Here is a 26,243-nt window from a genome sequence, read left to right on the forward strand (position 1 = left end):
CTCAGCAGGACAGAAAGCATTTATGGAGGGGGTGGACAGTTGAAGTTCCATGCCAAGACTCTTCATCTGGCCCAAAACTATGACTTGCCTTTGCATCTCTACAGGGAGAGAGATTTTTACTATCAATATTTCTCATCATTTTATAAACCTCTATTAGATCATCGCACAGTCTCTTCCACTCCATAGAAAACAAATCCACCTATCTAGTCTCTCCTTCAAACAGAAAAGCTCCAACTCGGGCAATACCGCGGTGAATCTCATCTGCTCTCCAGTGCAACAGATTCTTCCTATAATGTGGCAATCAGAATATGCAACATTGAGACAGACTGAGTTCATTACATAAAATTACATGATGGAAAATTGCAAGACCAATCATCTTAAAATAATGGACAAGTATTAAAATGATAATCTGAATAGGTTATACTCTTTCGTTTTAACCCCCACCCCCTTTTTATTTCAATCTTAAAACTAGACAATCACCAATATTGTTCCGGATACAGCTTACAAATCCAAGTGGAAGTACTGGTAGCCAACTATATAACTAGATTAAATAGTCACACTGTTCTACCAATGCTGTTGTACTGGGGATGTACTTCTACACTCTACAGTTCACACTTAATTATTCAAACTCAGACCATTGGACTCAAGAGTATCAAAGACTATCAAGATAAAACCTCCATGTATGGCCCAGTTAGATCAGTCCATGTAAATTCCTTGGACAGTAAGTTGAATCAGTGGATCCCAACATCAATCTATTATACATAGCTCGCTTATTAAAATTAGTTAAATTATTAAATATATTATTTTTTTTTTTAAGTGGAACTCCCTGCATGTTATTACTTTCCAACTCACATGAGACTTCTTCATTGGAAATCTTATTTGCTGCAGTTTCTGGAGATCATTAGCCAAGCCAAGAAAAGATTGCCAATAATACCTTTCAATGAGCCTGTGATCTAGTCATCAACAGCAAATTAGTGTTCAGTTTTCAAGGGAGCATTTTTAATTTCAATGTGACTGAAGTTTACATTATGCAACATGAATTCATGCATTGTACATCTTATGTTAGTATACACGCGCAACATACCTTCTGTAGCATCTAGTGAACTGTGGTGATTGCTCCCATTGCACTGGTCACTCTAAAAATAAAATTAAAATAATGTTAGTAGCAAAGCAAGCAATGACAAACAGGGGTAGAATTATTCTTTAAAATATGTACCTAACTATGATCTAAATAGTTACGATACAGAGGGTTATTACATCAACTCTTCGGAATCAGGTTTAATATCACCGGCACATGACATGAAATTTGTTAACTTTGCTGTAGCAGTACAATGCAATACATGATAAATATATTTTTAAAAACTGAATACAAGTAGTACATATTTGTATATTAAATAGTTAAGTTAAAGTAAGTAATGCAGAAACAGAAATAAGTTAAAAATGTAGTGAGGTAGTGTTCATGGATTCAATATCCATTTAGAAATCAGATGGCAAAGGGGAAGAAGCTGTTCCTGAATCACTGAGTGTGTGCTTTCAGGCTTCTGTACCTCCTTCATAATTGTAACAATGAGAAGAACGCATGTCCTGGGTGGTAGGGGTCCTTAAAAATGGACCCAGCTTTCCAGTCACCAGACAGCATCAAACTTCAGAAATGTGAAAGTTTATAATGCACGTTACCAGACTTGTGCCAATTTTCTGAGGTCAGAGGTAAACATTTATCATATTGTGAGTGACTGCAAAAATCTTTTTCTTCCATTAACCACCCAGAAACCAGCCAAATTTAGTGATCAATACTAACCAGAAACAACTGGCTTTCAATGAGACAAGATCTTCCTGAAGGCAACAGAAAAAGCACTCCACTACTCTCAGCTTATTGACTACCATAAAAACACTTTCCTTCTGGAACTCGCAATTCCAGTCTTTCTTTCATGCTTAGGTTTAGAGTGCATTAAGAAGCATGTCAGCAATTAAATTCAAATCAACTGCAAGGTGCAATCCATACATAAATCTATTACTGAAGTGCCTGGGTCTCATGAAGTCAAGCATGTGGCACCCGTTAAAGCCACTCATTTCCTACACCAGTGCCGAAGGTTGTCCATTGTAACACCATTCTCCATTGGTGATAGACAATTAATTGCCACTTTATTAGGTACACCTGTACACATGCTCATTTATGCAAATAACTAGTCAACCAAGTGTGTGGCAGCAACTCAATGTATGAGGCATGCAGACATAGTAAAGACATTCATTTGTTGTTCAGACCAAACATCAGAATGGGGAAGAAATGTGGTCCAAGTGAATTTAACCATAAAATGACTGTTGGTGCTAGGTTTGAGTATCTCAGACTCTGCTGATCTGGGATTTTCAAACATAACAGTCTACAGAGTTTACAGAGAATATTGTGAAAGACAAGACATCCAGTGAGTGACAACTGGGTGGGCAAAAATGTTTTAATGAGATTGGATAATGGTCAGACTGCTTCAAGCAGATGGGAAGGTGACAGTAATTCAAATAACCACAAGCTACAACAGTGGTGTACATAAGAGCATCGAACCTGGAAGTGGATGGGCTACAGCAGCAGAGATGACACTGGCTTACAGACCTTTGGCCACTTTAATAAGTACACTTCCGCATCTAATAAAGTAGCCACTGAGAGTATGCGTTTTAATTGTAATTATCTTTGTTCACCTAGTACAGGATTTGGGTTGAGCATTGTGAAAAAATGAAGTTATTAAATTGACACAGCTCAACGTAGAGCTCTTCTTATAGAGGGAAATGATTAGATTTTTCACTACCATCTGTGATAATACAACGTAACAACTAAATTTGAATTTATAATAATTTAAATACTGTTTATGCGTCACAGGATTACTTAACAAAAGAAAGCTGGTAGCTTCAGTGAGTTACCTCATTTAATAGGTGAAGTACTGATTTCTTCAATGTTTCCTCCTCTTTCACTTGTATGTCTGTTAATTTACTGAAGTCCACACTTCTCTGTGGTTTAATATTCATATTTTGATAAACTTTTCCTTCAATACTCTTAAATAGAAGACTCATCGCCCTTGGTATGATACCCACATCACGGTCTGGTCCTGTAACAAAATTAAAGTAATAATTTTATGAGCAACAATTAAGAAAAGGAGAAGCTACTTATTCCTTCTACAATAGTATTTAAAGACCCAAACCTTGAAACGTGTAGGTTTTCCCTGAATTGGTAACACCATAAGTGAAAATTAAACAGTTCTGTCCATTCAGAACTTCCTCAATAAAGGGTTTAACTGCTCCAAATATTTCTCTTTGTTTGGTTTCTGGCCCATAAACCTGGGGTGGAAAAATAAAAGAATTAAAAGCCTCCACTAACCAGTGAAACAATACTGCTACTGTCCCAATGGAACAACTTTAAAATAGTATAAACCATAAATCAAATAGTATAAACCTAATCACCAAGTAAAATAAAATTTATAGGCATATACACATTTTACAATACTTTACACCAAGGAGAATACAAAGATTATATTATGGATTAATAATTCAGATCATGGTCAGCTTCATGCTCAACTTAAGTGAAACTTTGTTCAGCCCATGAGGGGAGGAGGAGGACACACAAACACACAGTTGATCTCAGTTTACAACTGATGTAGTTAACATTGTCTAAATCATTGCAATCAACACCTTAGAATGTCAGTCTGAGGTCTGATGTTTTAAACTGGGATTTGTTCAGCTGATAAAACTATCAACTGACAAATTCATCCTCACTGAAATATACCCATGAGTCAATCCCTCAAATTCTTCTATCACAATCCAGGTATCTTCTAAATGGTGGTAACATGGGTCATCAAGAAGTGACCCTGGAACCTCAACACTGATATGCGACTCCATGACATCTCATGGCATGCAGACAAACAAGCACACAAATCTCTGTCCTGACGAAGGGTCTCGACACGAAACATCAACTGTACTTCTTCCTATTGATGCTGCCTGGCCAGCTGCGTTCCACCAGCATTTTGTGTGTGTTGCTTGAATTTCCAGCGTCTGCAGATTATCTCACGTTTACACAAATCTCTTGCTCAGTTTTCATTTCCTGCCTTTGTCACTTTATTGATCAGTACTTCCCAATGTTGAGTCTCAGAAGCAAACCACAGAATGTATTCTGGCCGGCTGGCTTCAGATACCCATCATCAAAAAATGGCTCTACAGGATGAACAATGAGCAATTTGGCCATAACCTGAAGAAAACAGTTGACAGAGTAAAAAAACCAATCCACTTGAGTACTACAGCCCATACCAATGTGTCGAATGTAGATGCATCTTCCATAATTTGGAGTAATGACCACATTAATCTTGTTGGTATTGAAGTCACATGGGTCATGCAGCAGAACTATATTCCTTCTAGCCTGTAATCTCAGGGTTTGACATATCTTTGGTACTACTTTCAGTAAACTATTTCTAATTTAATGAGTTTTTAATAGATCAGGAATACCAAAATATAACTAAAGAGCATGTAAGACAAGCCAAAGATCCCACAACCAACAGATAGGATCAAGCAAGTAGAATGAAGGATTAACAATATCACAACTTTGGTAGGAATAATGCCAGGTGAAGGTTCTAATAGACTATAGAAACACAGAAAACCTACAGCACAATACAGGCCCTTCAGTCCACGATGCTGTGCCGAACATGTACATATTTTAGAAATTACCTAGGGTTACCAATAGCCCTTTTTCTAAGCTCTATGTACCTATCCAGGATTCTCTTAAATAGACCCTACCGTATCCGCCTCCACAATCGTCATCAGCAGCCTATTCCATGCACTCACCAATCTCTACGTTAAAAAAAACTTACCCCTGACACCTCCTCTGTACCTACTCCCCAGCACTTTAAACCTGTGTCCTCTTGCGGCAACAATTTCAGCCCTGGGAAAAAGCCCCTGACTATCCACATGATCAATGCCTCTCATCTTATATACCTCTATCAGATTACCCCTCATCCTCTGTCACTCCAAAGAGAAAAGGCCAAATTCAGTCAACTTATTCTCATAGGGTATGCTCCCCAATCCAGGCAACATCCTTGTAAATCTCCCCTGCACCCTTTCTATAGTTTCCAAATCCTTCCTGTAGTGAGGTGACCAGAACTGAGCACAGTACTCCAGGGTCCTATATAGCTGCAACATTACCCCTCGGCTCCGAAGCTCAATCCCATGATTGATGAAGGCCAATGGACCGTATGCCTTCTTAACCACAGAGTCAACCTGCGTAACAGCTTTGAGTGTCATATGGACTCGGACCCCAAGATCACCCTGATCCTCAACACTGCCAAGAGTCTTACCATTAATACTATATCCTGCCATCATATTTGACCTACCAAAATGAACCACCTCACACTTATCTGGGTTGACCTCCATCTGCCACTTCTCAGCCCAGTTTTGCATCCTATTGATGTCCCGCTGTAACCTGACAGCCCTCCACACTATCCACAACACCCCCAACCTTTATGTCATCAGCAAATTTACTAACCCATCCCTCCACTTCCTCAACTAGGTCAATTATAAAAATGACAAAGAGAAGGGCTCCTGGAACAGATCTCTGAGGCACACCACTGGTCATTGATCTCCATGCAGAACATGACCCATTTAACAAGCACTCTCTGCCTTCTGTGAGCAAGCCAATTCTGGATCCATGAAGCAAGGTCCCATTGGATCCTATGCCTTCTTACTTTCTCAATAAGCCTTGCATGGGATACCTTATCAAATGCCTTGCTGAATCCATATACACTACATCTGCTGCTCACCTTCATCAATGTGTTTAGTCACATCCTCAAAAAATTCAGTCAGGCTCGTAAGGCATGACCTGCCTTTGACAAAGGCATGCTGACTATTCCCAATCATATTATATCTTTCCAAATGTTCATAAATCCTGCCACTCAGGATCTTCTCCATCAACTTACCAACTACTGAAGTAAGACTCACTGGTCTATAATTTCCTGGGCTATCTCTACTCCCTTTCTTGAATAAGGGAACAACATCTGCAACCCTCTAATCCTCCAGAACCTCTCCCGTCCTCATTGGTGACGCGAAGATCATTGCCAGAGGCTCAGCAATTTCCTCCCTCGCCTCCCACAGTAGCCTGGGGTATATCTCGTCCGGTCCCAGTGTCTTATCCAAATTAATGCTTTCCAAAGCCTCCAGCACACCCTCTTTCTTAATGACTATATGCTCAAGCTTTTCAGTCTGCTCTAAGTCATCCCTACAATCGTCAAGGTCCTTTACCGTAGCGAATACTGAAGCAAAGTATTCATTAAGCACCTCCGCTATCTCCCCCAGTTCCATACACACTTTTCTACTGTCACACTTGATTGGTCCTATTGTCTCACGTCTTATCCTCTTGCTCTTCACATACTTGTAGAAGGGCTTGGGGTTTTCCTTAATCCTGCTCGCCAAGGCCTTCTCATTGCCCCTTCTGGCTCTCCTAATTTCATTTTTAAACTCCTTTATGCTGGCCTTATAATTTTCTAGATCTCTTATCATTACCTAGTTTTCAACCTTTCGTAAGCTTTTCTTTTCTCCTTGACTAGATTTTCAACGGCCCTTGTACACCACAGTTCCTGTACCTTACCATCCTTTCCCGTCTCATTGGAATGTACCTATGCAGAACGTCACGCAAATATCCCCTGAACATTTGCCAAATTTCTGCCGTACCTGTCCCTGAGAACATCTGTTCCGAATTCATACTTTCAAGTTCCTGCCTGATAGCTTCATATTTCCCCTTACTCCAATTAAACGGTTTCCTAACTTGTCTGTTCCCATCTCTTTCCAATGCTATGGTAAAGGAGATACAATTATGATCATTATCTCCAAAATGCTCTCCCACTGAGACCCCTAACACCTGACCAGGTTCATTTCCCAATACCAGATCAAGGAAAAGATATGACATTGTGGCCATCACTGAGTCATGGCTAAATGATGGATGTGATGGGAGCTGAATATCCAAGGATACACAGTGTATAGGAAAGATAGGAAGGTAGGTAAAGGGGGTGGCATGGCCCTGATGGTAAGTAACGATATCAAATCAATAGAAAGAAGGGACATAGGATCAGAAGAGGTAGAATCCTTATGGGTAGAATTAAAAAATGGCAAGGGTAAAATGACACTAATAGCAGTTATATACAGGCCTCCAAACAGCAGCCGGGATGTGGACTACAAGTTGCAGCAGGAAATAGAAAAAGCGTTGTCAGAAGGAAAATGTCAAGATAATTATGGGGGATTTTAATATGAAAGTGGATTGGGAAAGTCAGGAAGGTAATGGGTCTCAGGAGAGGGAGTTTGTAGAATGCCTACAGGATGGCTTTTTGGAGCAGCTTGTCCAGAAGCCCAGGGGACCAGCTGCTTTGGATTGGGTGCTGTGTAACGAACCTGAGGCAATTAGGGAGCTGGAGGTAAAGGAACCCCTTGGAAGTAGTGGTCATAATATGATTGAGTTCAGTTTCAAATTTGAAAAGGAGAAGCTGGTACCAGGTGTATCGATATTTCAGTGGAACAGGGGAAATTACAGTGGTATGAGAGAGGAACTGGCCCAAGTCGATTGGAAAAGTAAACTAAATAGAGGGACAGCAGAGCAGAATTGGATGAAATTCCTACAAGAAATAAGGAAAATGCAGGAAAAATATATTCCAAGAAAAAAGAAAATCATGAATGGAAAAATGGCACAAATGTGGCTAACGAGAGAGGTTAAGGCAAAAATAAAAGCAAAAGAAACGGCGTACAAGGAAGCAAAAATTAGTGGGAAAAATGAGGACTGGAAGACTTTTAAAAACTTACAGAAGGAAACTAAGAAAGTCATTAGGAAAGAAAAGATGAATTATGAAAGGAAGTTGGCGATTAACATAAAAAAGGATACTAAGAGTTTTTAAAAATATATGAAGAGTAAAAGAGTGACAAGGGTAGATACGGGGCCGATTGAAAATGATGCTGCAGAAATTATAATGGATAACAAAGAGATGGCGGAGGAACTGAATGAGTATTTTGCATCAGTCTTCACAGTGGAAGACATGAGCAATATACCTGATAGCCAGAGGGATCAGGGAATAGAATTAGGTACAGTCAAGATAACTAGAGAGAAAGTGCTTGGGAAGCTAAGTGGACTAAGAATAGATAAGTCTCCCGGTCCAGATGAGGTGCACCCAAGGGTTTTGAAGGAGGTGGGTTTGGAGATTGTGGAAGCATTGGAAATGATCTTCCAGGAATCAATAGACCCTGGCATGGTTCCAGAGGACTGGAAGGTCGCAAATGTAGTTCCGTTATTTAAGAAAGGAAGGAGGCAGCAAAAAGAAAATTACAGACATATTAGTCTGACAGCGGTAGTTGGAAAGATATTGGAGTCAATCGTCAAGGACAAGGTTATGAAACACCTCGAGGTGCATGACAAGATAGGCCGAAGCCAGCATGGTTTCATGAAGTGAAGATCCTGTCTCACCAACCTATTGGAATTTTTTGAGGTAATCTCAAATAAGATTGACAAGGGAGAGGCTGTGGATGTTGTGTATTTGGATTTTCAAAAGGCCTTCGATAAGGTGCCGCATATGAGGCTGCTTAATAAGATGACAGCCTATGGAATTATAAAAAAGATATTAAAATGGGTGGAGCATTGGCTGATAGGCAGAAAGCAAAGGGTGGGAATAAAGGGATCCTATTCTGATTGGTTGCTGGTTACTAGTGGTGTTCCACAGGGGTCGGTGTTGGGGCCGCTTCTTTTTACGATGTATATCGATGATTTGGATTATGGATTAAATGGTTTTGTGGCTAAGTTGGCGGACGACACCAAGATAGGTGGAGGAGCAGGAAATGTTGAAGAAACGGAAAGGTTGCAGAGAGACTTAGTCAGTTTAGGAGAGTGGGCAAAGAAATGGCAGATGAGATACAATGTTGACAAATGTACGGTTGTACATTTCGGAAGAAGAAATAATCAGGCAGATTATTATTTAGATGGGGAGAAAATTCGAAAATCGGAAGTGCAAAGGAACTTGGGGGTGCTCGTGCAGGATACCCCAAAGGATAACCACCAAGTTGGATCGGCGGTAAGGAAAGCGAATGCTATGTTGGCATTCATTTCAAGAGGAATAGTGTATAAGAGTAAGGAGGTGTTGATGAGGCTCTATGGGGCATTAGTGAGACCTCATTTGGAATACTGTGTGCAGTTTAGGGCCCCCTATCTTAGAAAGGATGTACTGATGTTGGAGAGAGTTCAGAGAAGATTTACGAGGATGATTCCTGGAGTGCAGGGGCTAACATATGAGGAGCGTTTGTCGGCTCTTGGATTGTATTCATTAGAATATAGAAGAATGAGAGGGGATCTCATAGAAACATTTCGAATGTTGAAAGGGTCGGACAGAGTAGATGTAGAAAGGTTGTTTCCCTTGGTGGGTGAGTCCAGGACAAGAGGCCATAGTCTTAGAATTAGAGGGTACCCAGTTAAAACAGAGATGAAGAGAAATTTTTTTAGCCAGAGGGTCGTGGATTTGTGGAATTCGTTGCCACATACAGCTGTGGCGGCCCGATCATTGAGGGTGTTTAAGGAGGAGATTGACAGGTATCTAATTAGTCAGGGTATCAAGGGATATGGGGAAAAAGCCGGAAATTGGAACTAGATGGGTGAATAGTTTAGCTCATGGGGGAGCTGCGGAGCAGACTCGATGGGCCGAATGGCCTACTTCTGCTCCTTTGTCTTGTGATCTTGTGAAGTACAGCCTCTCCTCTTGAAGGCTTATCTACATATTGTGTCAGGAAACCTTCCTGAACGCACCTAACAAACTCCACCCCATCTAAACCCTTTACTCTGGGAAGATGCCAATCAATAGTTAGAAAATTAAAATCTCCCACCACGACAACCCTGTTATTATTACACCTTTCCAGAATCTGTCTCCCTATCTGCTCCTCAATGGCCCTTTTACTATTGGAAGATCTATAAAAAAAAACACCCAGCAGTTATTGACCCCTTCTTGTTTTTAAACTTCCACCCAGAGACTCAGTAGACAATCCACCTATGACTGACTTTCTCCTTTTCTGCAGCTATCTCTGATCAGCAGTACCACGCCCCCACCACTTTTGCCTCCCTCCCTGTCCTTTCTGAAACATCTAAAGCCTGGAACTCTAAGTAACCATTCCTGCCCTTGCACCATCCAAGTCTCTGTAATGGCCACAACTTCATAGCTCCAAGTACTGATCCACGCTCTAAGCTCATCCGCTTTGTTCATGATGCTTCTTGCATTAATAGACACATCTCAAACCATCAGTCTGAGTGCATCCCTTCTCTATCACCTGCCTATTCTCCCTCTCGCACTGTCTCCAAGCTTTCTCTATTTGTGAACCAACCACCCCTTCCTCCGTCTCTTCAGTTCAGTTCCAACTCTCCAGCAATTTTAGTTTAAACTCTCCCCAATAGCCTTAAGCAAACCTTCCTGCCAGGATATTGGTCCCTCTGGGATTCAAGTGCAACCCATCATTTCTGTACAGGTCACACCTGTCCCAAAAGATCTCCCAATGATCCAGAAATCTGAGTCTCTGTGCCCTGCCACACATCTCTCGCCACACATTTATCCTCCACCTCACTCTATTCTTATACTCACTATCGCATGGCATGGGTAGTAATCCCAAGATTACTACCTATGATTTCCTGCTTCTCAGCTTCTTTCCTAACTCCCTGTAGTCTGTTTTCAGGACCTCCTCCTTTTCCCTTCCTATGTCATTGGTACCAATATGTACCACGACCTCTGGCTGTTCACCTTCCCACTTCAGGATATCGTGGACGCGATCACAAACATCCCGGACCCTGACACCTGGGAGGCAAACTACTCTCCGTGTTTCTTTCCTGCGTCCACAGAATCACCTGTGTGAACCCCTAACTATAGAGTCCTTTATCACTGCTTCCATCCTCTTCCTTTCCCTACCCTTCTGAGCCAGAGGCATGGCCACTGTTGCTTCCCCCAGGTAGGTTGTCTCCCTCAAAAGTACTCAAATAGGAGTACTTATTGTTAAGGGAGACAGCCACAAGGTTACTCTCTAGTATCTGACTCTTGCCCTTCCCTCTCCTGACTGTTACCCACTTATCTGTCTCCTGAGGCCCTGGTGTGATTACTCTCCTCTCTATCACCTCCTCACTTTCCCTGACCAGACAAAGGACATCAAGCTGCATCTCTAGTTCCCTAACCCAGACCCGAAGGAGACGCAGTTTGATGCACCTGGCGCAGATGTGGCTGCCTGGGAGGCTGGAAGTCTCCCGGACATCCCACATCTGACACCCAGTACAGAACACCGGCCTCAAAGACATACTTCATGTCCCTCACAAGTAGCTTACATCTCCTCGAACAATTATCGCCGAAGCCCCGTTGGACCAAAGCCCTCCTACTCTGTCTCCCTCTACTCCATCACCCGCTCTATAAAGCTGTCTCCTTTTAAATCCTTCCAGCCTGTCTAGCTCTCTGTCGTCCACGCGCTTGCACAGTCATGCCTCGATGAAACCACTGAGGAAAAAACTGTCTTCTTTTAAATCCTCCTACCAGTCTAACTCACTGACGTCCATATGCCTGCGCCTCAATCCATACATAAAAATGATTTTTTTTTACATGATCTTTACAGCGATATTATTGTGACCCTTCATGATGAAGATGTTTATTATTTGGGAGAAGGATGGAATTATCTTGAGAAGTACAGAATTGGTTCTGCCCCCTATTTAAGGCATTAATTATATCATTACTGCATAACTTGTACCCCACAAGTACAAAATTTAATTCACTCTCTTGATGGAAATCACAGCATAGCAAAGATCGAACAAAATTCTCTAGGTCACCAAATTTACAATTTACATGTGAAGTTTATGCTGCCCATCTTACTTCTTTCAGTATTAAGCTTCATATGAAATTGGATCCAAACCAATTCATTTGATTGCATTCAGTCAAAACTATTTTTTTAAAAATCAAAATAATTTGTTACACAAAAGTGAATTTCCAAATTTTTTTATGCCCAAGAAAACCTTAGTTTTAGAAGATTTGTACATCAGAGCCAAAATCTTAACAAGTGTAATTAGAAAACTAAGCACGTTTAAAAGGATCTTACCAAATAGGCAAGTTCCACTTAAAGTCATAGATTAGTCTGTTCAAGATTACCATTACACCATACCATAATGTACATAAATCTAATTTTCTTACGTGGGAAAATCTAAAGCGCTGAGCCATCTGGCCAAATCCTCGATCACTGCATCTGGAACTTAAGGAACTTTGTGGTGCTTTTAGAATCACACTAGTTGAGTTTTCTATAAACACGCAGTCCTAGAAAGGATGTGAAAATAATACATCAGATGTTCATATTTATAAAGAAAGCATTCTTCATTCAATTTAGTTAGTGATTATAGCAACCAACCTGAGATTCATTTTGTGCAATTTCAGCTTCTGTAAAAGGTCTAATACGAAGATAAACACTCATATGGTCCTTTGTAGCTGAAGAATTTCGTTCAGGAACCTAAAAATAAATGGTAAGGATGCATTTAAAGTAATTTTCAGGACATAACCAATGATTGCAGAATCCACATTTAAATTTCCATTCCTATATGCCCTTGGGAGAATAGGTTTTCTTGAATAACTACAGCAGTAAAAAGGATTGAAATATTGTTGTTAAATGAAAAATATCCAATGCTCATGGAAGCTGAGATGCAACTTGGAGAGAAACTAACATTTATTAACCATCCCAATTAGGTTTGAGGATGCATCCGTGAGACAGCAGTCCCAATAATGTATTCGAGGCAACAAGCTTCCCTCAAGATTCTGATTAATGAGGAAGATTATGTCCAAGAGGCCTGGGGAAGCTTGCAGTAGTACACATTCAGAATAAACTACTTAAGTCAGCAATGTTACCTCAGGGGAGTGCATGCACACACATCTTTTGCAACTAGTGCACACAAGTAATTTAAACTGTGCACTAAAGTTTGTCACTCTACCTCATTGGCATGTTAAGTATATTTCATGATCATACACAATCACATTTCCTTTTCCCGTTTCTGATGCGGACGCTGTTGACAACATGGATTTTGTGATGATTTAACTGCAGATTTTAGAACAGCTTTAATTGAAGAAATCATTGATTCACCATGCCTAATTCCAAAGAAGCAAAGTATGTTCAGTGCAAAAGAACTGCTAGTTCATTTAAAGCGGAATGGCTTAATGAAACAGCAGAAACTGCTACACCGAAAGCACTCGAAGTTAGGAACGAGTGAACTTGCTTTGTAAATTTATAAGTTTTTTTTGACCATTTCAAACAACTTTAAAAACATGGGAAAAGATTGATATTATTACAAGCTGTCCTATTGTATATGAGAAATAAGTCTCATTAATTGTGTATTGTTTTATTTCTTTTAAACAATGAACAAACTGGACTTGGTAGTTTATTATCCTTAGAATAGCTGCAGGTTTACTTCCACTTAAAAATTTCAGTGCACGTTATGTTGTTGTCACTGGCAAAAAATTTCACAGCACAAGGTTTTTGCATACACTGGTCATTACAAATTAAGGCTGATTTATACATGTGCGTCAAATCGACGCCGTAGGTACGGTGTAGCCGTGAACCCTACACTGTACTCTACACAAACCCTATGCCGTAGCCTAATGCGCACCTCTCCCAAAATGTAACTACGTGTCGGGGCAACGCAGACCGAAACAACTGTGATCGGTCCGCTTGATAGCAACTCTGGCTGCAATGCTTTTCATAAAGCTTTATAGAACTCCGAAGTTATGGAGGACACATTTTGCTTTTACGAAAGACCTACATTAGTACCTGCTTTCGTTAACTGAAAGAGGATTTTCACTTTTACAGAAAAAGATGCTCGCTTTAAACTTGTTTACTCCGAGAAAATCTATCATGACCATGAAGCCTTGCACGGGCAGGTGTGTGCGCATGCGTGTACATGCTGATTTTTTTCGACAAATCAATTTTGGCTCAAAATTCCTGATTCTGTTAAGTGACACTACACTGTACATAGAGAAAATTCACCCTCCTTCAGTTTCAGTCGCCATTGTTTGAAGTTTGAGTTTCTTCGTGTTGAGTTTCAACACGAAGAAACTCAACACAGTGGCATAGAAACCCCACCGTCAACTAGCATTTTGGCGGTGAATTGCAGAGCGATGCAGACACACCAACACACAGGTATAAATGTTCACAACGGCGTAGCTCACTTGTGTAGGCTACAGCATAAGCTAGTACACACAAGTATAAATCAGCCTTAAGAAGGAACATTGCATGTAGGAAATAAATCGTTAAGCCAGTTAATGGGGACCTATTAAAGACTGTGTTCTAATTAATGTTAAACTTAAGGGTTGTTCCACACCCTCTCAAGTATTTAGATTGATACACTTAAAATGTACATCTGAGAGGTGATGCTGTGATCATGGAGAATCAGGTGACCTTTTAACAAAATACACCACTCTCTGCAGGGATCGCTCCCTCTGTGATTCCCTTGTGCATTTATCTTTCCCCACTAACCTCCTCCAGCACATATCACTGCAAGTGACAGAAATGCTGTACATGCCCATTCACCTCTTCCCTTACCTTAATTTAGGGCCCCAAGCAGTTCGTCCAGGTGAGGCAACAGTTCACCTGCAAATCTGTTGGGGTTGTCTATTGTATGCACTACTCCCAATGCAGCTTCCTCTATATTGAGGAGACCCAATGTTAATTGGGGGACAGCTTTGTCAAGCACTTTTACTCCATCTGCTAAAACTGGAATTTTCTGGTGGGCAACCACTTAAAGTCCTATCTTCATTCCTGTTCTGACATGTCGCTCCATGGCCTTCTCTTTTTTTTTATTTTTCCCTCCCCCTTCCCTCTTTTTCTAATCCCCATCTGGCTTCCTTACTCTTCTCCTCACCTGCCTACAACTCCCCATGGTGCTCCTCCTTCCCTTTCTCCCATTGTCTACTCTCCTCTTTCAGATTCCTCCTTCAAGCCCTATATTTTTCCCACCCACCTTGATTCACATATCACCTTCCAGCTATCCTCCTTCCCCCACCCCTCAACTTTTTATTCTGGTGTATTCCTCCTTCCTTTCAAGTTATGATGAAGAGTCTCGACCCGAAACATCAACTGTTTATTCATTTTCATAGATGCTGTCTGACCAGCCGAGTTCATCCAGCATTTTGCATGCTGTTCTGATTTCCCCCATCTGCAGAATCTCGTGTGAAAATACCCAATTTGTGTCCTCTGTCAGTGAAGTAAGTTGTCATTATGTTCTTATCTTGTTTTAAGGTGGTGATCAATGATTAACCCAAGATATCAAATGAAGGATGTGGAATGGCTGGTTTTACCAATGGCAATGCAATTAAGTATTAAGGAAAGCAGCTAGGCATTCATATATTGGAGATCATTTGCTCCTTATTAGTTAAACCAGGACATCATTAATGCGTTATAGCACATGGATTATTCATGTTCTTCATTCCTCACTCATGGTACCGCAAGGCTCAGTGCTGGGATATTAATGACTTGGATGAGGGAATTAAATGCAGCATCTCCAAGTTTGCGGATGACACGAAGCTGGGCGGCAGTGTTAGCAGTGAGGAGGATGCTAAGAGGATGCAAGGTGACTTGGATAGGTTGGGTGAGTGGGCAAACTCATGGCAGATGCAATTTAATGTGGATAAATGTGAAGTTATCCACTTTGGTGGCAAAAACAGGAAAACAGATTATTATCTGAATGGTGGCCGATTAGGAAAAGGGGAGGTGCAACGAGACCTGGGTGTCATTATACACCAGTCATTGAAAGTGGGCATGCAGGTACAGCAGGCGGTGAAAAAGGCGAATGGTATGCTGGCATTTATAGCAAGAGGATTCGAGTACAGGAGCAGGGAGGTACTACTGCAGTTGTACAAGGCCTTGGTGAGACCACACCTGGAGTATTGTGTGCAGTTTTGGTCCCCTAATCTGAGGAAAGACATCTTTGCCATAGAGGGAGTACAAAGAAGGTTCACCAGATTGATTCCTGGGATGGCAGGACTTTCATATGAAGAAAGACTGGATGAACTGGGCTTGTACTCGTTGGAATTTAGAAGATTGAGGGGGGATCTGATTGAAACGTATAAGATCCTAAAGGGATTGGACAGGCTAGATGCAGGAAGATTGTTCCCGATGTTGGGGAAGTCCAGAACGAGGGGTCACAGTTTGAGGATAGAGGGGAAGCCTTTTAGGACCGAGATTAGGAAAAACTTCTTCACACAGAGAGTGGTGAATCTGTGGAATTCTCTGCCACAGCAAACTGTTGAGGCCAGTTCATTGGCTATGTTTAAGAGGGAGTTAGATATGGCCCTTGTGGCTACAGGGGTCAGGGGGTATGGTGGGAAGGCTGGGGCGGGGTTCTGAGTTGGATGATCAGCCATGATCATAATAAATGGCGGTGCAGGCTCGAAGGGCCGAATGGCCTACTCCTGCACCTATTTTCTATGTTTCTATGTTGATAACCTTCAAGAATTCTGCTGACAATATATAGAGTTCAGGGGATGGATTAGTCTTATCCTATGTATCTTGCAATCAGGCACACAATAACGTCTAGCAAATCAATCAATTCGAAGAATTTTTAGACAGCAAATCAAGGTATAAAGGTACCAACTTTATTAAGCTGATTAATCATTTTATATGACAAAAATGGGCAATAGTTCAGGGATTGGGTTAGCCTTATTCAAGAGGGATAGAAGAGGAAACATGTGCCTGGAGTCAGAAGAGGTAGAGGAGGTCTTTAATGAATACTTTGCTTCAGTATTCACTGAACATGTTGACAGTAAGAGAGAGGATGTGCTGGAATTTTTGAAAAGCATTAAGAGAAACATTTGAAAAACATCAAGCCTCTGAGTCCAGACAGGATATAATCCAGGTTACTAAGGGAAGCAAAGGAAGAGAATGTGCCTTTGGCAATCATCTTTGTATCCTCAGGATGATTGGAGGGTGGCAAATGTTATTCCTTTGTTCAAAAAAAAAAGGGAGTATGGATAATCCTGGGAATTAGGCAAATGACTCTTAGTTCAGTGGTGGGTAAATTATTGGAGAAGATTCTTAAACAGTATATACAAGTTTTTGGAGAAGCACAATCTGATTAGAGATAGTCAGCATGGCTTTGTGAGGGGCAGGACAAGCCTCACGAGCCTGAGTGAATTCTTCAAGGATGTGACAAAGCATATTTATCAAAGCAGAGCAGTGGAAGTGGTGTATATGGATTTTTAGTAAGGCATTTGTTAAGGTTCACCAGGTTATGCTCATTCAGAAAGTCAGGAGGCATGGGATCAGTGTTCCCTTTAAGGTGTGTGTGTGTGTGTGTGCGCACACACATCTTTTGCTACTAGCACACAAAGGAGTTTAAACTGTGCACAAAGGGTTGTCACCCTCTGCCTTATTGGGATGTTAGGTATATTAGGTATATTTCACGTTCGTATACGATCACATTTCCTTTTCCGGTTTCTGATGCAGACGTGGTTGACAATGTGTAGTTTGCGATGATTTGTCTGCAGGTTTTTGAACTGGCTTATTTATACTGTTTTTATTGAAGAAATTATTCAGTGCACGCATGTTGCAAAAAAAAAACGCACAAAATTTCTGCGCACACTGGTCATTACAAATTAGAGGGAACATTGCATGGGATCCAGGGAAACTTGGCCATGTGGATACAGAATTGGCCTCCCCATAGAAGGCAGAGGGTGGTTATAGACGGAATGTATTCTGCCTAGGGGTTGTTGACCAGTACTACTCCGCAGGAATTTGTTCCTGGACCCCCGCTCATTGTGATTTTCATAACTGACTTGGATGAGTAAGTGGAGGGCAGGATTAGTAAGTTTGTAATTGACACAAAGGTTGGTGGTGTTGTGGATAGTGTAGAAGGTTGTCATAGGTTACAACAAGACATTGACGGGATGCAGAGCTGGGCTAAAGTGGCAGATGGAATTCAACCCAGAAAAGTGTGAAATGATTCACTTGAATGGTTGAATTTGAAGGCAGAATACAGGGTTAATAGCAGGATTTTTGGCAATATGGAGGAACAGAGGGATTTGGAGCCCACGTCCATAGATCTCTCAAAGTTGCTGCGCATGCTGATGCGGTGTTTAAGAAGGTGCATGGCGAGTTGGCCTTTATTAGTCAGGAGATTAAGTTCAAGAGCCACAAGGTAATGTTGTAGCTCTATAAAACTCTGGGTAGACCACACTTGGAATATTGGGTACAGTCCTGGTTGCCTAATTATAGGAAGTATGTGGAAACTTCAGAAAGGATGCAAAGGAAATTTCCCAGGGTGTTGTCTGGATTAAAGAGCATGTCTTATGAGGATAGATGGTCGAGCGAGCTAGGGCTTTTCTCTATGGAGCAAAGGAGAATGACAGAGGTACACAAGATAAGTGGCATAGATCGGATAGATAGTTAGACACATTTTCCCAGGGCGAAAATAGCTAATATGATGGGGACATAATTTTAAGGTGATAGGTGGAAAGTATGGGGAGAGAAGGAAGATGTCACAGGTTTTTTTTTAAAAAAAAGCAGAGTGGCGAGTGTATGGATCGCCCTGCCAGGAGTAGTGGTAGCAGCCATTACATATACATTAGGGACATTTAAGCAGCTGTTAGGCACATGGATGATAGAAACAAATGGAAGGGCTATATAGGAGGGAAGTGTTAGACTGATCCTAGGGTAGGTTAAAGGTCAGAACAGCTTGGTTTGAAGGGCCTATACTGTGCTGTAACGTTCAATGTTCTGTGTACTATGTCGAATTAAATGAGAAACTGAAATGACGAGAATTTTTTAATAGAATTTCAAAGTATAATCCCAAGGGAATGAAAGCCTTAATGTATAAATTGGACCTTCAATGTGAGTATAGAAAAGCTGCTTGAAAAAAAGCCCAAAGAAATTCAGTTCTATTCGAACTCACATAATTACGGCTTCTGGCCATTTCATATTTACCAAGTGTGATGTACTTGAACTTTCTTCCCTGCAAAGTTCATCAATCAAATCCTTTCTAATGTCAGAAAAATCCTCCGCCGTAGGAATCTCTTGATCATCACTCACAATCTCATGTGACTCTAAAAATGTGAACTTGGAATTGAGCACTGGTTCCATTCTAGAAAGGAAACAAATAGTCAAATGAGATTGGATTTTCTACATATATAGTGTGATCACAATTCTAATACAACCAGCAAGTGATTTGCAAAAGTGATGCATTCATGGAAGATGCTTGTTAAGCAAAATTACGTAAGTACTTGCCAAAATATATGCAGAGTCCCATGCTGAATGTAATAATCAAAAAGCATCCCAAGTCACACATTCCCACAAAAGAAATCAATGGAGTTACAGTAAAGATTTGTGAATTGAGGAAATACAGTGAATTCTAGATGCAACTAAGAGGCACCATTGCTCAAGTCTGTAAATACCCAAACTGGCATTAAATTTCAATACAACGGATTCCAGTTAAATGCAACACAACGGGACCAGTACAGTTTGGCCCAATTAAGCGGGCAACCCCAATTAGCCAGTTTCATGTAAATAGTTAAAAAGGTATTAAAAAGACAAACTACTATTTAACTGATTAACAAATTATATATTTAAATGAAACCTGAAACAATTTAGCACACTACCTATACTACTACAGTTCTATAAAGCAGTGCACGTCCCTAATAGTTATCAACGGAGGAATCCATCCAGCGTTCTTTTGGTTGACTGTAAATGAACAAAATCTGTGATGACAGCTAGTGCAGATAATGGACTGCCTTTATACAATCCTTTTGATGATTGATTCTTCCAAATCTTCATTTTCATTGCAACATTCAAGAGGATTGTCAATATATTGAATTCCTTATTGTTCCTACCTTGATGAAACAGAAAAATCATTACATTTTTACTCTCAGTTGTTTCTGGCATATGCTTGAAATTGCACTGAGCAAAACAGTTCTGAATTGTCTACTGCTTATTTCTCACCAACTAACAGTGCCAAAAACAACTGCATTTTGAACAGAAACTCAAGCAACTGATGCTATTTGAAATCTGTTCGCTCAAAGCCCGGTTTAGCAAGAGCATGTTATTGATGCTAGTTGGAAACTATTCTGCAAATCTTCTGTACACATTAGCTTAGTGTCTCAAATACACAAAGGAAGCCCCAGCTATCTTCTCAATTAGTTTTTGTTCTTTAAGAGTTGCCTTAAATAAGTGGCTGTCCTGATTAACCGATGGCCCAAGTAATCAGAGACACTGTACTTCCAAAATCATGCTTTGCTTTAACAGTGTTTCTCTCTAGACTTGTAGGAATACATTTTACTGAAATGATTATAATGAATTTCACCCACTGCCAGATTCAACAAATGGCCTGCGCTCACCCGACTTGCCAGGAATCCCACATTGCAGTAACAAATAGCTTACCTCAGCCCTCAATTCCAGGCCTCACAATGAGCCACTCTATATTGTATTTGTAGCTCATTCCACACTAAGCCATTCTTGGAAGACAACTCAAAAAAACCCGCTGGATATATTAGTCACTAGAAAACAAAGGACATCCAAGTAGTTGACTTATTTGATTTTTTTTTGTTTTAGAAGATTGGTTTTCAGGCTGAAAGGAAAGAAAGAATAAATGGACCCTTCTCAAGTTCACACTTTGTGTGTAGTGAAGTATTCTTTGGTGTGTGGAGCCCCACTATTTCATAGCTTACATCAACAATTTGGCCAGGAGCACCAGAAATCCAGGTTTGCTGATGATGTTATAATGCACAAGATTGCAAGCACTGAGAATGTAAAAATGCTTAGATAAACATGGACAAGCTGAGTAAAAGGATGATAACATAAAAGATGTAATACAACGGATATCTCGGATCGAGTTCTCAGTATTCTCAAGAGGGAGGGTGAGCAGCCAGATGTCGTGGTCCATGTAGGGACCAGAGAAGTGGATAGGAAGAAGGAGGAGGTCCTGCAAAGAGAGTTTAGGGAGTTAGGTGCAAAGTTGAAGGACAGGACCTCCAGGATTGCAATCTCAGGATTGCTACCCATGCCACGTGCTAGTGAGGCTAAAAATAGGAAGATAATGCAGCTAGATACATGGCTAAGGAGTTGGTGCAGGAGGGAGGGCTTCATGTTTCTGGACAATTGGGCCTTGTTCCAGCGAAGGTGGGACCTGTTCCGACGGGACGGGTTGCACCTGAACAGGAGGGGAACTAACATCCTTGTGGGAAGGTTTGCTAGTGCTGCTCGTGGAAGGGTTTAAACTAGATTTTCAGGGGGATGGGAACCAGAGTGTTAGAGCAGATAGTGAGGTGGAGGAGGATAAAGGTCATGCGAGAACTGCAAGTATAGTGCATGGAGTAAAGCTAGATCTGACATATAAAGAGGCTTTGAGGAAAGAGAAGCAGAATAAAGGGTGTAAAGGTAGTAAGGCAGAAGGGCTAAAGTCCATGTACTTCAATGCAAGAAGCATCAGGAACAAAGGTGATGAACTGAGAGCTTGGATACATACAAGGAATTATGATGTAGTGGCCATTACAGAGATTTGGCTGGCGCCAGGGCAGGAATGGATTCTCAATATTCTTGGATTTCAGTGCTTTAAAAGGGATTGGGGGGGGGGGAGGGGAGGAGGGGTGGCATTACTGGTCAGGAATACTATTACCCCTACAGAAAGGGTGAGTAATGTAGCAGGATCCTCTTTTGAGTCAGTATGGGTGGAAGTGAGGAACAGGAAGGGAGCAGATACTCTATTGGGAGTATTCTATACTCTCAAAGAGCTGACAACAACACACTGCATCAATAGAAACCTGGAAAGATGCACTATTTACCGAGGAAGCGTGGGAAAAGAGCTGGGCTGCTGGTCAGATTGAAGCTGAGGGGCTTCAGGGTCCCTATGCCCACCATCCTACTAGCTAATGTGCAAGCCATAGAGAACAAGGTGGATAATCTTAAAGGGAGACTCACCTACTGCAGGGAGATGCAGAACTGCTGTGTATTGTTTCATCGAGACCCAGCTCTCCCCTGCCACCCCCAACTGTGCCATCCAACTAGAGATTTTCGATCCAATGTACGGACTGCACAGCGTCTTCGGGCAAGACGAGGGGAGGTGGTGTCTGCCTACTGATCAACACTGCGTGGTGCTCGGACAGAATGGCACTGACAAGCTCCTGCAGCCCCGACCTGGAACACCTATCGGTGAAGTGTCGTCCCTACTATCTGCCACGGGAATTCACCTCAGTCATACTGACAGCAGTCTACATTTCCCCCCCCCAGGCGGACGTGGAGTGTGCTCTGAACATACTGTATGCCAACATCAGTGAACTTGAGACCAGATATCCGGAGGCTTTGCTCATTACAGCCGGGGACTTTAACCAGGCCAACCTCAGAAAGGCGCTGCCAAAGTTATACCAACATGTCTCCTGCACCACAAGAGGCCCAAATATACTTGACCACTGCTACACAGCAGTCAGGGATGCCTACCGTTCCGTCCCACGACCTCACTTCGGAAAATCGGACCATTAGGCCGTACTCCTCCTCCCGGCTTACAAACAGAAACTGAAGTGGGAGGTCACGGTGTCAAAAGTAGTGTTGCGTTGGACGGAGGAAACGGATGAGGTCCTCTGTGACTGCTTTGAATCGGTGGACTGGTTAGTATTCAAGGACTTGGCAGCTAACCTCGATGAGTATTCCTCAGCTGTCACAGACTTCATTTGGAAATGCACAGAGGACTGTTTATCTTGTAAGACAATCCGGGTATTCCCTAACCGGAAATTTTGGATGAATTATGAGGTCAAGTCCCTTTTAAAGGCTAGAGCTGCGGCTTTTAGGTCTGGGGATACCAGTCGCGACATGGAATCCAGGTGTGAACTCCGGAAAGCCAATAAGAGTGCCAAGAGGCAATATCAAGCCACGTTGGAAGCCCAGGCTAACCAGAGGGATGCCAGTAGACTTTGGCAGGGTCTAAATGAGATCACTGGGCGCAAAGAAAATGCTGGGAATATCAATAACTGTGGCACTTCTCTTCCTGACTAACTTAACGTATTCTACGCAAGATCCGAACAGAAGAGGAGGGTCCTGCTCCCTCCGGATGAACCGGGCCTGGTGGCATTGAGATTCATCGTCACTGAGGAGGATGTTAGAAGGGCGTTCCTAAGGCGATGGGCCCAGATGGTGTCCCAGAACGGGTTCTCCAGGCCCGAGCAAGCGAGCTAGCTGGAGTGTTTGCCGACATCTTCAACTGCTCCTTGCTTCAGTCTAAGATTCCCTCGTGTTTTAAGAAGGCAACAATAATCCCAGTACCGAAGAAGAGCAAGGTGGCATGCCTGAATGACTATCGACCTGTGGCTCTGACATTAACCGCTATGAAGTGCTTCGAGAGATTGGTTACGGCACACATCAACCACAGCCCACTGGTCAACCTCAACCCTTTGCAATTGGCCTACCGGAGCAACAGGTCAATGGCAGATGCCATCTCTCTGGCCCTACATTCCTACTCAGAACACCTGGAAAATAAAGACACATATGTAAGGCTCCTTTTCATTGACTCCAGCTCTGCCTTTAATACCATCATTCCAAATAAACTGATTCCTAAGCTCCAGAACCTGGGCCTTAGCACTCAGATCTGCAGCTGGATCTTCAACTTCCTCACAGACAGGACCCAGGCTGTAAAAATAGGGGACAAGCTCTCCACTACAATCACTCTGAGCACCAGTGCCCCACAAGGCTGTGTACTCAGCCCCCTGCTGTACTCACTGTACACCCATGATTGTTAAGCCAAGTTTCCATTAAACTCAATATATAAGTTTGCTGATGACACAACAATTGCAGGCCACATCTCGGGTAATGATGACTTTGAGTACAGAGAGGAAATTAAGAACCTGGTGGCATGGTGCGAAGACAATAATCTGTCCCTCAACGTCAGCAAGACGAAGGAATTGGTTGTTGACTCAGAAGGAGTAGCGGACCACACGAGCCAATTTACATCCATGGTGAGCAAATGGAACAGGTCAAAAGCTTTAAGTTCCTCGAGGTCAATATCACAAATGACCTGACTTGGTCCAACAAAGCAGAGTTCACTGCCAAGAAGGCCCACCAATGCCTTTACTTCCTGAGAAAACTAAAGAAATTTGGGCTGTCCCCTAAAACCCTAATTTTTACAGATGCACCGTAGAAAGCATTCTCCTAGGGTGAATCACAACCTGTTACGGAAGTTGTCCTGTCCAAGACCGAAAGAAGCTGCAGAAGATCATGAACATGGCGCAGCACATCACACAAACCAATATTCCGTCCTTGGACTCACCTTACACCACACGCTGTTGGAGCAGTGCTGCCAGGATAATTAAGGACGCGACCCACCCAGCCAACACACTTTTCGTCCCTCTTCCCTCCAGGAGAAGGCTCAGGAGCTTGAAAACTTGTACGGCCAGATTTGGGAACAGCTTCTTTCCAACTGTGATAAGACGGTTGAACGGATCCTGACCCAGATCTGGGCCGTACCCTCCAAATATCCTGACCTGCCTCTCGTTTTTTTGCACTTCCTTACTTTCCATTTTTCTAATTATGATTTATAATTTAAATGTTTAATATTTACTAATTTTTAATATTTAATATTTGTAATCCAGGGAGCGGGAAGCGCAGAATCAAATATCGCTGTGATGATTGTACGTTCTAGTATCAATTGTTTGGCGACAATAAAGTATAAAGTATTCTATAGGCCCCCTGGTAGCAGCAGAGATACCAAAGAGCAGATTGGTAGGCAGATTTTGGAAAGGTGCAAAAATAACAGGGTTGTTATCATAGGTGACTTTAACTTCCCTAATATTGATTGGCACCTGATCAGTTCCAATGGTTTAGACGGGGCAGTGTTTGTTAAGTGTGTCCAGGACGGATTCCTGTCACAGTATGTTGACAGGCCAACTAGGGGAATGCCATACTAGATCTAGTACTAGGTAATGAACCAGGTCAGGTCACAGATCTCTCAGTGGGTGAGCATCTGGGGGACAGTGACCACCGCTCCCTGGCCTTTAGCATTATCATGGAAAAGGATAGAATCAGAGAGGACAGGAAAATTTTTAATTGGGGAAGGGCAAATTATGTGGCTATAAGGCTAGAACTTGCCGGTGTGAATTGGGATGATGTTTTTGCAGGGAAATGTACTATGGACATGTGGTCAATGTTTAGGGATCTCTTGCAGGATGTTGGGAATAAATTTGTCCCGGTGAGGAAGATAAAAAATGGTAGGGTGAAGGAACCATGGGTGACAAGCGAGGTGGAAAATCTAGTCAGGTGGAAGGCGGCAGCGTAGATGAGGTTTAGGAAGCAAGGATCAGATGGGTCTATTGAGGAACATGGGGTAGCAAAAAAGGAGCTTAAGAAGGGGCTGAGAAGAGCAAGAAGGGGGCATGAGAAGGCCTTGATGAGTAGGGTAAAGGAAAACCCCAAGGCATTCTTCAATTATGTGAAGAACAAAAGGATGACAGGAGTGAAGGTAGGACCGATTAGAGATAAAGGTGGGAAGATGTGCCTGGAGGCTGTGGAAGTGAGCGAGGTCCTGAATGAATACTTCTCTTTGGTGTTCACCAATGAGAGGGAACTCGATGACGGTGAGGACAATATGAGTGAGGTTGATGTTGATGTTCTGGAGCATGTTGATATTAAGGGAGAGGAGGTGTTGGGAGTTGTGAAAATACATTAGGACAGATAAGTCCCCAGGGCCTGACGGAATATTCCCCAGGCTGCTCCACAAGGCGAGGAAAGAGATTGCTGAGCCTCTGGCTAGGATCTTTATGTTCTAATTGTCCATGGGAATGGTACCGGAGGATTGGAGGGAGGTGAGTGTTGTCCCCTTGTTCAAAAAAAGGTAGTAGGGATAGTCCAGGTAATTATAGACCAGTGAGCCTTACGTCTGTGGTGGGAAAGCTGTTGGAAAAGATTCTTAGAGGTAGGATCTATGGGCATTTAGAGAATCATGGTCTGATCAGGGACAGTCAGCATGGCTTTGTGAAGGGCAGATCGTGTCTAACAAGCCTGATAGAGTTCTTTGAGGAGGTGACCAGGCATATAGATAAGGGTAGTGCAGTAGATGTGATCTACATGGATTTTAGTAAGGCATTTGACAAAGTTCCACACGGTAGGCTTATTCAGAAAGTCAGAAGGCGTGGGATCCAGGGAAGTTTGGCCAGGTGGATTCAGAATTGGCTTGCCCGCAGAAAGCAGAGGGTCGTGGTGGAGGGAGTACATTCGGATTGGAGGATTGTGACTAG

General features: G+C 42.1%; 1 protein-coding gene across 5 annotated transcripts in view; it reads right to left on the reverse strand.

The window, feature by feature from the left end:
- Positions 1-26,243, reverse strand: part of LOC134358954 (kinesin-like protein KIF20B) — a 93,468-nt gene that overhangs the window by 65,130 nt on the left and 2,095 nt on the right. For all 5 annotated transcript variants that reach the window (XM_063071664.1, XM_063071666.1, XM_063071665.1 and 2 more), the window contains exons 2-7: positions 18,961-19,117; positions 12,406-12,504; positions 12,195-12,314; positions 3,186-3,321; positions 2,908-3,092; positions 1,085-1,136 (exon numbers count right to left, since the gene is read on the reverse strand). In XM_063071664.1, coding sequence (XP_062927734.1) covers positions 1,085-1,136; positions 2,908-3,092; positions 3,186-3,321; positions 12,195-12,314; positions 12,406-12,504; positions 18,961-19,116 — 748 coding nt within the window. In that variant the 5' untranslated portion in view covers position 19,117. The remainder of the gene's footprint in view (positions 1-1,084; positions 1,137-2,907; positions 3,093-3,185; positions 3,322-12,194; positions 12,315-12,405; positions 12,505-18,960; positions 19,118-26,243) is intronic.

Source organism: Mobula hypostoma, chromosome 19 (genome assembly GCF_963921235.1).
Source record: "Mobula hypostoma chromosome 19, sMobHyp1.1, whole genome shotgun sequence".
In the NCBI taxonomy this organism is placed as follows: domain Eukaryota; kingdom Metazoa; phylum Chordata; class Chondrichthyes; order Myliobatiformes; family Myliobatidae; genus Mobula; species Mobula hypostoma.